Genomic DNA, 13,550 nt, shown 5'->3' with positions numbered 1-13,550 from the left:
AAGGACTGGATATATTCAAATTGCCCTGTATAAAGACTTTATGTTCCTTGCTGTTTAAGCAGCTTCAATTGGTGATGAATGTCCCAATGATGCTCTTCTAAGTGTCTGTTACACTTTTTAGATGTTGGTTTTCGCTTCGCCTCATACATCAATAATTACATGGTGCTGCAGAAGGAGCCTGCCGGGGCAGTGATTTGGGGCTATGGCACATCGGGGGCCACCGTGACAGTGACTCTGTACCAACAGCAGGAAGCCATCATGAAGAAAGTGACAAGTGTGAAAGGTAAGGCCGCTGGTCCTTTGTTCAGCTTTTGTCTTCTTCTGCCACCTGCTGGATAATCTGGAAATGAATGCTTAGGCTCCAGCTCAGGTTATCCCAGTCATCCATTTATTCATCCATCCATAAAAATTTGAGTGTTTACCATGTGTTGGGCCCTGGGGATACAAAGGAAATCAAGACAAAGTCAAAATCCCTGCCCTCCAGGATCTCATGGAATAATGGGAATAGACACCAAGTCATCAAGTGCAGCGTGATCAATACTATGAGGCAGGTGTTATATATGGTATCATGGGATGCGGAAGAGAAACATCGAACTCAGATTGGATGGTCAGAGGCGGTTTCCACACAAGGTGCCATTTGAACTGAACCGTAAATGGAGAGGCGGTATGGAGGAGGGCTGAAGAACTGAGGCTCTGGATTCCTGGGTTCAGGTTCTGACTCTGTCACGTTATGACTATATAACCTCGGGCATGTTATTTAATGTCTCTGAGTCACAATTTCCTTATTTGTAAAGTGGAGATAATAATGATATTTAGGATTAGTGCGAGGATTACATGAGTTAACATGTGTAAAGTACTTAGAACGGTGCCAGGCACAGAGGAAGTACTGAATAAATGTTAGCTGCCACTATTATTATTATTATTGTATTTAGTCAGTCAAATATTTATCAAGTGGTACAGTAATTAGCAAGATAGATGTGGTCTCTCTCTAAGGAAGCTTACAGATTAGGGGAGGAGAGAGAAAAATAATAATTGATGACAGGTGAGTGCGTTAGGGGCCACAGTCTAGAAGTGCAGTGTGGTCTGGGAGTGCTTAGGAGAGATAATTCACTTAGCCTAAGTGAATTTAAAGATGAGTAGGGCATCTTTAAAGATGAGTAGGCCAAACCAGGTAGGGGGCATAGCCTGGACGGAAGCATGGAGGCACGAGTGAGCACGGGTCCTTGGAGAAGTGGCAAGCAGGTTGGTGGGCTTGAGCACCGGGGAACGTGCCTGCCGGCGGACGAAGGTTGGAAATGCAGGAACGCTTGTCTGTCACTGCTAAGGAGTGTATGTTCTAATTGGGATTTTTGGATTTTAAGTAGCAAAATAACTCAGTCGGATTTGTATTTTGGAAAGATGACCCTGGCAGCACTGTGGAAGGTGGATTGGAGATCAGTAAGAGTAGAGGTGGTGGGCACTGTTAGCCAGTTATTATGAGATTCAGGCAATAGACAGTGAAGGCCTGGCCCGAGATAGTGGCCGCAAGGATGTTCAAGAAGGTGAGAACCAGAAGCCTCCATGGGCAGACAGGTCCTACAAAGGATTCTCTGTCCCGGAGAGATAAAGCTGTGTAAGATAGCACGGGGAGGAGCGTAGCTGGAAGTTACTAGAGGCAGGAGGCCACAGTCGGGGCTGGGTCAAGTGGAGACTGGGTCAGATCTCCGTCAGAGGTAGCGATATAGTTGTGGGGTGTGGAAGGTGAGAGACTGTTGGGGAAGGAGGCTACTCTGGGGAGCAGTGCGGTGAATGTGGGAGTTGGTGGTTGGAGCAGTGACTTGAGTATATATACGACCAGGAAGCTTGTGGACATTCTTTTGGCCCTTGAAAACAAAAAGATTGCCTAATCAGTTCTGTCAATATCCAGTTGAGAGTGATCTAAACCCTGGTGCAGGCTCTTTGAAATTCATTTCCATTCAACAGACATTTTTTTTTAAATTTTTTATTGTTATGTTAATCCCCATACATTACATCATTAGTTTTAGATATATTGTTCCATGATTCATTGTTTGTGCATATCAATAGACATTTTTAACTACTGTGTACCAGCCACAGATGCAAGGTGAGTGCTTCCAGTTCTTGGATTGTAACACTGTTTGAGGTAAGAATGTTATTGGGTGAGACTAGAAGAGTTAAAAGGGAAGCTTAAACTGATTGAGAAGTTGTTCTCTGTTAGATTTAAATGCTGCTGGTGGCCTGTAGGATAAAATGAAGATGAGTTCAATTCAACAGATGAGCAGTGCTTTCTTTTTGTGTTTTGTCTATCTCAGAAATTAACAGCACAGAGTGTAAATACTGGTAATCTCAGTAAATGATGTCGATTTAGAAGTCCAAAGAACCGCTGTAGTTTAAATACAATAAATAGGATTTCCTTGGTGCCAATAATTAACATACCAATAAATATTTAGGAGACAGAGACTAAATAGTACTCTAATGGCAGATACAGAAGATGTGTGTGTGTATGCATATATATACGTATATACATATGTATGTGTGTGTACATATATATATATACACTTTATATATGTTTATTAGGCTCTCCACATTTGCTTGGTACAAAAGAAAGGTATTTATTTATTTATTTTTAATTTTTATTGTTATGTTAATCACCATACATTACATCATTAGTTTTAGATGTAGTGTTCCATGATTCATTGTTTGTGCATAACACCCAGTGCTCCATGCGGAACGTGCCCTCTTTAATACCCATCACCAGGCTAGCCCATCCCCCCACCCCCTCCCCTCTAGAACCCTCAGTTTGTTTCCTGAGATTAAGAATTCCTCCTATCAATGAGGTCATGTGATACATGTCTTTCTCTGTTTGACTTATTTCGCTCAGCATAACACCCTCCAGTTCCATGAAAGGTATTTATTTTATGTAGATCCATAAACCTACTTATAGGGGCATCTTGCTCTGTTCTGCCCATATATATAGTATTTCAGATTTTTTAAAATGTTCTTACTCATTATTTTTAGTTTTTTTTCCCTTCATGGCTATTGTAGGACCAATATTTGGAATGGCCAGAGATGAGGCAGGAGGATAGGTAGTGACAACAAGGTATAAAAGGTAATGATTAGGGGCTGAGCCTTCTTTTCCTTCGTGGTGATAGTGAACTTGCTCAGTTGTCTTGAGTTCAGTCCTATAAACATCAGCTGAGGGTTTATTGTGTATAAAACCCTGAAACCCTAGAAAATACAAAGAAGAATACAAATTGTGCCCATCCTCCAGGAACTCACTCTCTCATGCTGTCCTTTCACATTTGGTACTTTTGGTTTAAGTAATGCTTCCGTTGCTTTACTGCAAAGTGATGTGTCATTTGAAGTTAAAATATCCAGTAGCAACTTAAGGGAACCAAGTGATTCATGGACTGTTGATGGTAATTTCACAGGAAAAGGGATGGTTATTGGTAGCAGTGGGGGTAGATCTATTTATTCGGCTCTCCACATTTGCTAGGTAGAGAAGAAAGATATTTATTTTATGTAGATCCATAAACCTACCAATAGGGGTGCCTTGCTCCGTTCTGCACATGAAGCAAAATGGATAAAGTATTATTTGGAGTAAAGGAGGTAGACACGTAGGAAATTTTATAGGGCAGCAAAGAAAATGTTTCTCAAAGGAAACACTACAGGGTATATTGGAGGGTTGATTTCTATCTAAATTTTGATGAGGACTCTGGGATTTTCAGCTAGACTACCTCAATTTGTCACTCTGTCTCTGTTAATATTTAACTAATTACCTATAATCAGTCCCCTGGGTGCCCATAACAAAATGGAATTAACAGCATGAAGGTTCTTGTCCAGCAGACTGACACTCAAGCTTTGGGAAAATTAGAACTTGAGGGATGATTGGGAATATGGGTCAGGTACTGGGCCTGTTCAAAACATATTGTCAGATGATGCATGATGATTCTTTCAAACACAAGGAATAAAATGGGGGAGGATAAGGTATATCCTCTCACTCTGATACACATGGGGGATACATGGAGGGTGGTAAAATGAGGGTGTGTCTGGATTTGTCATCATGACTGAGGTAAGTAGAGATATTTTCTCTAACTTAGAAAATTCCAAAAAGCTTAAACCCCTTAGAGAAGCAAAAAGCTCCTGGTTGCAGTGTTAGCATGCATACTCCTTTTCTATGCTGCATAATAAATTACCACAAACTTAGGTGCTTACAAGAACACATTTTTGTCATGACACAGTTTCTAGAGATCTGAAGCCTGGGCCGTCACTCAGTTGGGTTCTCTGCTCAGGGTCTCACAAGACTGAAATCAAGTGTTGGCTGGGCTGTGTTCTCATCTGGAAGCTTGACTAGGGAATTATCCACCTCCGGATCCTGTAGGTTGCAGGCAGATTCATTTCCTTATGCCTATAGCATTTGTGGAAGCATCTCTGCTGCTTCAAATCTCCGATCTTGAGACCTTTATTTTAAAGGGCTCACCTTATTAGGGTCGGGCCCACCCAAGGAAATCTCCCTTTTTATTAACTCAAAGTCAACTGATTAGGAACTTTAATTCCATCTGCAAAACTCCTTTATCTTTTGCATATAATGTAACCTAATCATCACAAGAATGACATCTCCTCCCCCATGCCATTTTCTGTTGGTTGGAAGCAAATCACAGATTCTGCTTGCATTTGAGGGGAAGGGGATTATATAAGAGTGTGACTTACGGGGTGTCACCTTAGGGTGTGTCTGCCATAGATTCTATCATTTAAACAACTTGCATAAACGGTTTTATCACTAGAAAATATTCAAGATTTTTTTTTCTTTTTACATTCATATTTGGTGGCGGTGGACATGAACTTTATACAGAATAAATGCAGGTTGTCAAGGGGAAGTTTGGGCACTAAGACCTCCCAGTCACTTCCACAAATCATTGAACTGATTTGCAGCTGGTGAAGTGCCAGGGTTTTGTGAGGGAAGAAGCGAACAGGGCTGCTTCTTTCAGCTGTAGGCTTTTCCTTTGGGGAAGGGAAAGGTCATGGATAATTTTCCTTTTTCTCTTGGCATCTGAGATTTGGCACAATAACCTGAAAAATAATTAACATCTGATGTGAATAGCAAAAAGGAAAAAAAGCATGAAAGCCCTTTATGACTAATCGTGTCTTTAGACAAATTCCTTTAATTTTTTTTCCCTTTGATGATTTGTTCTTCTGATTTTTGAGGTGGGGGTTGGTCAGGGAGGTAGAGAGAAAAAAATGAAGAGAGTTCTTTTTTTGTTTTTTTTTTTTTAAAGATTTTATTTGACAGAGAGAGAGAGAACCAGAGAGGGAACACAAGCAGGGGGAGCTGGAGAGGGAGAAGCAGGCTTCCCACTGAGCAGGGAGCCTGATATGGGGCTCGATCCCAGGACCCTGGGATCATGACCTGAGCCAAAGGCGGATGCTTCACTGACTGAGCCACCCAGGCGCCCCTGAAGAGAGTTCTTTACCTAAGCCCTTGGCCGGAGTCTGAAGAGAAGAGGGACAGGAAGAAATAGGCCACCAGATACACTCACCATTGGACATGGAAACATAAGTCCCTAATCAGGTTGCGTGGCTTTCTTGTTGGTGTAACTCAGGGCTGGGGTTTACTATCTGCGGTTTACTTGATGGAGTGCCTGGCACACGGTAAGCATTCTAAGACATTCTGTAATGAAGGAAGGACATGAATCTTCCCCGATGGGAGAAGAAAGAATGCGAGGAAGCAGAGATATGAATGCAACAAAAATGAGGATTTACAGAAACCTGGGCCTGGATTGGTAAGACAGGTGGTAAGATGGCAGGCGATAAGGGCCCAGAAGAAGGAACCAGAGTAGCTGTTGCTCAGAAAGCCCATCAGGATCAGCAGAAAGCCAGCTGGATGGTGAACTTCCAACTCCTGGTAGTCAATGACTCAGTTTTATTATTTGGATTCAACGTAATGGACTTGGTGGCTCAACACAGTTTCTAAAAACTGTAAGTGGATTTCATCATCCTGTGGTGAGCTCCACTTTATCCAGCCAGTCCTGAACTGCCAGCCAAGGACCAATCAATTCGCCTTGGGAAACAGGGTGACTTTTGCCTTTGTCATCCCACCCTTGCCTTTAGTCTAAGAGGCAGCCTTCATGGGGGTTGCTCTCCTTTGTATATACTTTGACTGGGGAGGGAATACTCATTGTTTTAACCGAATTGTTTCTGAGTTAGTTTGACCCCTAGTCAGCTCTCTGCAGTGGGTCCGGTTTCCCCTGCATTCCTGGGCAGGCAACTTTATTCAACCCTCATTATTGTGTCAGAGTTTATTTTTCTTTTATCAAGTGGGAGAGGAAAACTGCTTGAAACTAAGAGAACTTGAGTAGGGCAGAGGAAGTTCTCCAAGGTCTTTGAAGGAGTTGAGAGTTTTCCTCAGGAGAGTAGTTCTTGGGACTAAGGCTCAGGTCTGGATCCCTAGTCCTCTTCAGACTATTCAGGTGCTAGAAGGAGCTCATCCTCCTGCTGTAGTAGGACGGTGTTGCCATCTCTTGTCCAAATGTCTCACCTTCCCCTTATTTGTCTTTTTGTTGCTGGGCAGCAAAACGTTTCAGAAGTGCTGGTGAAGGCCATTTACTTCACCAGCCATATTGCGTGATTGAGGCCAAGTGTAAAATCCAATAAACACTAGCAAGTAGGAATAGATCGTATAGTAGTAGAAAGCTAAAAAAAAAGTCCTGCCTAAGTTTTTTGACCTCCTCATCAATGGATGAGTAATATTGGTGGCAGAAGGACAGAGCTTTAGGAAGATATGTCCGTGCAAGAAGCCTGGGAAGACCTTGGCAAGACTGTAGTTGGGACAGATTGGAGTGTCTGTCTGCTCAGAAGCGTGAGCCATATGGTGCATATCACACCTGTGCGACACTGTCTGCATGAGCTGCCCACTGTTTCCAAAACAGTGATTTTTCCGCTTTAGGTGAATTATGCATTTAATATGTTGATGTCTGGCTATCGGTGGTGTAAAAACACTAGCGACCGTTTGGACCTGGCTTTAATTGACCTCTAAGGGAGGGGAGTAGCAATCTCAGTTGGTTGTACTTAGGAGAGGAGCAAGCGTGTACCCTTTTGCTGATGCCTTGAGGCTTTTGGACATTTTCCCCAAGACTGAGCAACCCCGTGTGGTTTGAGCTTTTACGAATCTCCTATCGTGCATCTGGACCTCTCATGCTCCTGCTTAGCTTTTGCTGATTGGAAAGAACTTAGCACAATGTCTAGCACATAGTAGGCACTTGGATAGTATTTTTATCATTCTTATTTTTTTACCGGTTGCTGTGATAACTTCAGCGTGCTCCATTTCCAGTTCTTACCATTCTTTCCCGTTGAATTAACATTAATCTGACGGGCACACATTAGAAAATATTTTGTATTCTTTGGCATTGGGCCAAGAATATTTATTCTAAAATGATCATTTCTCTATTTTCTTTATTTTTTTTCACTCTCGTTTCTTCAACTTTATTCATGTTGTTTGGTTCTCTGAGGCATAATTTTGCCATTTTGAAGATATTTTCCCTAAGTTTCTGAGTATGATGTTGGCAGTGGTGGTGGTATGAGTGGGTGAGAGGTAGGAAGGTGGTAGGGGGGTGGTTCCTAAGGAATATGCTATGAATTTCTGAAATAGGGTCTTGGATAGCTTTTTCATCTCCCTAATTGAGTCCGAAAACCTTGAGTCTGGTAAATAACTCTGAAAATAATTAATTGGGCACATCTAAATATCTTCTTCATAGAGATTAATTTGTATGCTCCTACTGCTTCTTTATATGTCACTTTCTCTGCTCACCTGTGAGTCTGGAGAACCCAGACCCAAAGGTAGCATTAATCTTTGGAAGCGACATGGGGAGTGGGTGGGGGATTGATGACGAGGATGACACCATCAAGTAAGGGGAAAGTTCCAGATTGTAAATGATTTTCTCTAACCTGTGTTCACATTTGATTATATAATTACAGATTAGTTTGGGGGCACTGTGTAAATCTATTAGATTATGATTCTATTAATATTGACAGTTGGATAGTATAATAAGAATTTCTATTTTATTTTTTTTAATTAAACTCCCTGAATTTTAATCTCAGTATATTTTTGTCTGTTCTCATTTAGGATGATAACTGGGTGATTTATTTTTCCTGTAAATGCTTCAGTTACAAGGAAGGAGGGACTGGTACAGATTAAGGATAGAAATTCTGCTGCTTTTGTTATCTCTATTTGCTTGTGTGAAATTTGGCCAATGTTTGTATCTTTGCATTTAGTTAATCACAATGGCTGGGTTTAGCCACAAATGAGTATGATGCATGGCAGGATTGGGCTTTAATTTCATTTTAATTGATTGATTAATTCCTTGGAGCCTCTTAATGATTTCAGCACGCTCTCACAGCTGGATGGTGGTACTGGATCCTATGAAGCCTGGTGGACCTTACAAGGTGATGGCACAGCAGACTTTCGGGAGAAAGAACATCACCCTGAGAGTTCATGATGTCTTATTTGGAGATGTCTGGCTTTGCAGTGGGCAAAGTAACATGCAGATGACGGTTTCCCAGGTAATTTGTAGGGGCTCAGTGTTAATAAATAATGTTGATGATGATGAAGAAGAAGAAGGAAGAAGGGGGCAAGAAGGAGGTAGAAACCTTCTTTTTTACCAGGGGCCAAGATCTGTGCTAAGTGTTTGGCATGTAATAATTAATTTGACTTAACAACTTTATGAGATGAATACCATTCATCTCACAGATGAGGACACTGGCCCACGGAGATTAAATTACCTGCTTAAGGTCACACAGTTAATAGAGGATCCAGGTAATGTGACTCCAGAGCCTGCTTTCTTAATCATGCCTAGTGCACTGTAAGGGTGCGGGGCACTCTTTCCTCCCCTTCCTGAGCTAAAGGCAGAAGCCGGAGTACCTGATGGTCAGGCAGATTTCATATCAAATTGAAGACAAAGTAGATTACTCTTCTTTATGATAGGTTTTAGAAGATGAGCTTCTGGAGAGAGCCTAGGAAATCAAAACAATTAGATTTTGTTTCAAGCTCTGCATCTGATAGAATACATGTCTTTTGTTGTCATGGAGATTTAACAAATTGAGACTGAATGTTGGCTTTGCCTTTTACCAGTTGTATGACTTGGAGCAAATCACTGTATTTCTGAGACTTTGTTTTCAAAACGTGCTTTTTAAAACAATCGTGGTTAAAATGAATATAACATCATATTTATCATTTTAACCATTGCTAAGTGTACAACTCAGTGGCATTAAATATATTCACAGTCCTGTGTATACCTGTCACCCGTATCTATACTCAAAATTTTTTCATCATCCCCAACATAAACTCTGTGCCCATTAAACAAGAACTCCTCCTTTTCTCCCTCTTCCAGCCCCTGGTAACCTCTGTTCTGCTGTCTCTCTATGAATTTGCCTATTCTTGTACCTCATTTTTCAGTGTACAAGTCTTTTACCTCCCTGGCTAGATTTATTCCTAAGTATTCAATTCTTTTATTTATTTATTTATTTGTTTGTTTGTTTGTTTGTTTTATTTATTTATTTTTCTGTGTAGAAAGCATCTTTCTTTCTTTCTTTTTTTTTTAGATGCTATTGTAAATGGAATCGTGCAATCTTTGTCCTTCTGTGTCTGACTTATTTTCCTAAGTATAATGTTTTCAAGGTCTATCCATGTTGTAGCATATATCGAAATTTTGTCCCTTTTTATGCCACATTTTGTTTATCCATTCTTCTGTTGATGGACGCTTGGGTGCTTTCTGTCTTTTGGCTCTTGTGAATGATGCTGCTATGAATATCGTTCTATAGATATCTGTTCCAGTCCCTGCTTTCAGTTCTTTTGGATATATACCTATGAGTGAAATTGCTGGATCATCTGTTAGTTCTATGTTTAACTTTTGAGGAACCACCAAACCATTTTTCCATAGTGCCTGTACTATTTTATGTTCCTACCAGCAATCTGCAAAGGTTTCAATTTCTTTAACACGTGTTACTTTCCAGTTTTTTTTTTTTTTTAAGATTTTATTCATTTATTTGACAGAGAGAGAGAGAGCACAAGCAGGGGGAGTGGCAGGCAGAGGGAGAGGGAGAAGCAGGCTCCCTGCTGAGCAGGGAGCCCGACGCGGGGCTGAATCCCAGGACCCTGGGATCATGACCTGAGCCAAAGGCAGACGCTTAACTGACTGAGCCACCCAGGCACCCCCTTTCCAGTTTTTTTTAATTAAAAAAATTTTTTTTATTATAGCCTCAGTAGATATGAAGTGGTATTTCATTGTGGTTTATTTGTATTTCCCTAATGATTAATGATGTTGAGTGTTATTTCATGTACTTATTGGCCATTTATATATCTTCTTTGGAGAAATGTCTGTTTGAGTTCTTTGCCCATTTTTCAATTGGGTTGTTTGTTGTTGAATTGTAGGAATTATTTATATATTGTAGATATTAATCACTTTTCAGATATTTGATTTGCAAATATTTTCCCATTCTGTAGGTTGTCATTTCACTTTCTTGAGAGTGCCCTTTGATACACAAAAGTCCTTAAATTTGGTGAAGTCTAGTTTATTAATTAGTTATTATTAATTATAGTTTATAATAGTTTATTTATTAATTTTTTGTTGTCTGTGCGTGAAATTGTTGCCAAATCCAATGTCATGAAGGTTTTCCCCAATGTTGTCTTCTAAGAATTTATAGTTTTAGGTCTTTGATCCATTTTTTTGAGTCAATTTTTATATATGGTGTAAGGTGAAGGTCTAACTTCATTCTTTTGCAAGTGGATATCCGGTTCTCCCAGCATCATTTGTTGAAGACTGTCCTTTCCCCGTTGAACTCTTGGAATTCCAATTGACCATATATGTGAGGGTTTATTTCTGGGCTTCTTCTTTTATTTCATTGATCTATATGTCTCTGCTTAGGCCAGTACCATACTGTTTTAATTACTGTAGCTTTGTAGAAGGTTTTAAAGTTGGGAAGTATAAGTCTTCCAACTTTATTCTTCTTTTTCACAATTGTTTTGGCTATTCAGGGTCCCTTGCAATTCCATATGAATGTGAGGATATACTCTTCCATTTCTGCAAAAAAGGCTGTTGGAATTTTGATAGATATTGTGTTGAATCTGTAGATTGCTTTGGGTGATATTGATATTTTAATGGTATTAAGCCTTCCTAATATGAAGGGATGTTTTCCCATTAATTTAGATCTTTAAATTTTTTCATCAATGTTTTACAGTTTTCAGTATATACATCTTACCCCCTTTGCTAGAGTTAGTCCTGAGTATTTAATTCTTTTTGATACTATTATAAATGAAATTTCTTTCTTAATTTCCTCATAAGACTGCTCATTGCTGGTGTATAGAAAGAAGTGATTTTTGCATGTTGGTCTTGTACCCTGAAACTGCTGAATTAGTTTATTAGTTCTGGTAGCTTTCTTGTGGATTTTTTTGGGGTTTTCTAATATAGGGGCATATCTTCTGTGGATAGAGATAGTTTTACCTATTTGGATACCTTTTATTTCTTTTTTCTTGTCTAGTAGCTCTGGCTAGAACTTCTAGTTACAATATTGAATAGTAGTGGTGAAAACAGATATCCTTGTCTCGTCCTGGTTTTAGGGGGAAAGCTTTCACTCTTTCACCGCTGAGTGTGATGTTACTTATGGGTTTTTCATAAATGCCTTTTATCATATTGAGGAATTTTCCCTCTATTCCTAGCTGTCTGAAAGTTTCTTTTTTTAATCATGAAAGTATGTTGAATTTTGCTAAATGTCTTAGTTTTCATGACTCTACTACAATAGTGATTATATCGGACCTAATTTACAAAGATTGAATTATTGTGATTGTTTCTAAAAGGTCTTTATAAATTGAAAACTGCTGTCTAAAAATAAGATGTCATTATTTTTTTTTTAACTTTTTGTTATAAAAAATTTCAAGCACACGCAAAAGTTAAGAGACTTATACACTTGGGCTGCCTGGGTGGCTCAGTTGTTAAGGATCTGCCTTCGGCTCAGGTCATGATCCCAGGGTCCTGGGATCGAGCCCAGCATCAGGCTCCCTGCTCGGCAGGAAGCCTGCTTCTCCCTCTCCCACTCCCAATGCTTGTGTTCCCTCTCTCGCTGTCTCTCTCTCTGTCAAATAAATAAATAAAATCTTAAAAAAAAAAGACTTATCACCTATATACCCATCACTTAGATCGACAGTTGTTAATATTTTGCCATATTTGGTTTGTCTATGTGTGTGTGTGTGTGTGTGTGTGTGTGTGAACTATCTCAAGGTAAGCTATAGACATCTTGATACTTCAATTAGGTGTCATATATATTCATATATCAAATTAATAGGTTTAGATATGTTTTTTCTTTACACAGAAAGGGGAAATAATAGGCCAGTAATGACTTTTTTTGCTCAGCTTTTTCTTTTGTTGGCATCAGTTCTTCTTTCTCTGTTTCAGTCATGGTCTTTGAAGATGAACTGTTCTTAAATTTTGAGACCTCGCATTTTTTCTCCTCCTTTAGTATAACTATATAGAGGCTTCACTAGCTATTTACCCTGCTAGAATGTTGGGTGGAAGAGCACTGTGTAGGCTCCCAAGGAGGGATGGGGCACATAGAGTGCATGGAGAATCAAGTGGGACAGAACAAGGGAATACTGACTTGCCAATGTGTTGGTCAGTGATGAAATTCACTTTGAAGCGTTCCTGTCTTCGTTGCTATTAGAGAATAGGGCCCCTCTGATAGACTATGAGTGAGGTCTCTTAAGTAAAGCTGGATAAAAAGGACACTGGAAAAAGTTGCCAAGGAAAACACGCCTCTTACTTTGACTAGTGTTCTAGGAAGGTAGCAGTGGTAGCACAAAGCCTTGGTGCTATATGTCTTCAGCACTCAGCTTTCTTTTTAAAATCAGCTCTACTTTCCAAATTAAACCCCAAAACTGTCTAGAATGAAGAGGTTGGACTTCTGGATAGGGTGTGATGGGGTTAGTGCTTTGGGCCTCAGAATTGTCCTTGCTTTGTTTGTTTGCTGGAAGCTATCTGATTTAAAAATAAAAGTAAGGGAGACCGTTGTGGTTTCATTTAAATTGGAATCAGGGCTGGACAGTGTATTAGCAAGTTCATAGACATGTTGAAACTATATCTGCTTAAAATATTGGTGAAAGAGGAGTAAAGATTTTGTGTGCAGTATCAGAACTTCTGAGAAATTAGTCTGACTTAAGTTCTTTGACACATTTGAAACTGGGATTGATTTTCTTTGCTTATCTGTATGTCCTTACTTTTCTATAATGAGCATGAAATAACTATAATTTTTTATTTTATTTTATTTTTAAAGATTTTATTTATTTATTTGACAGAGGCAGAGACAGTGAGATCAGGAACACAAGCAGGAGGAGTGAGAGAGGGAGAAGCAGGCTTCCTGCTGAGCAGGGAGCCTGATGTGGGACTCGATCCCAGGACTCTGGGATCATGACCTGAGCTGAAGGCAGATGCTTAACAATTGAGCCACCCAGGCACCCAATAACTATAATTTTTTTAAAAAAGCTATAAAAACAGGAAACTGATATTGACTTA

General features: G+C 39.8%; 1 protein-coding gene across 5 annotated transcripts in view; it reads left to right on the top strand.

Moving 5' to 3' along the window:
- Positions 1-13,550, top strand: part of SIAE (sialic acid acetylesterase) — a 54,429-nt gene that overhangs the window by 16,744 nt on the left and 24,135 nt on the right. For 4 of the 5 annotated variants that reach the window (XM_032426411.1, XM_032426410.1, XM_032426409.1 and 1 more), the window contains exons 2-3: positions 122-283; positions 8,378-8,553. In XM_032426411.1, coding sequence (XP_032282302.1) covers positions 160-283; positions 8,378-8,553 — 300 coding nt within the window. In that variant the 5' untranslated portion in view covers positions 122-159. Of the gene's footprint in view, positions 1-121; positions 284-7,656; positions 7,696-8,377; positions 8,554-13,550 lie in introns of those variants that run through there. The other variant, XM_032426412.1, reaches the window with a different exon arrangement.

The sequence above is a fragment of the Phoca vitulina genome, unplaced genomic scaffold, assembly GCF_004348235.1.
Source record: "Phoca vitulina isolate PV1807 unplaced genomic scaffold, GSC_HSeal_1.0 scaffold34, whole genome shotgun sequence".
In the NCBI taxonomy this organism is placed as follows: domain Eukaryota; kingdom Metazoa; phylum Chordata; class Mammalia; order Carnivora; family Phocidae; genus Phoca; species Phoca vitulina.
Note: the sequence above shows the minus strand (reverse complement) of the source record. Positions and strands in the feature narration are given on the sequence as shown.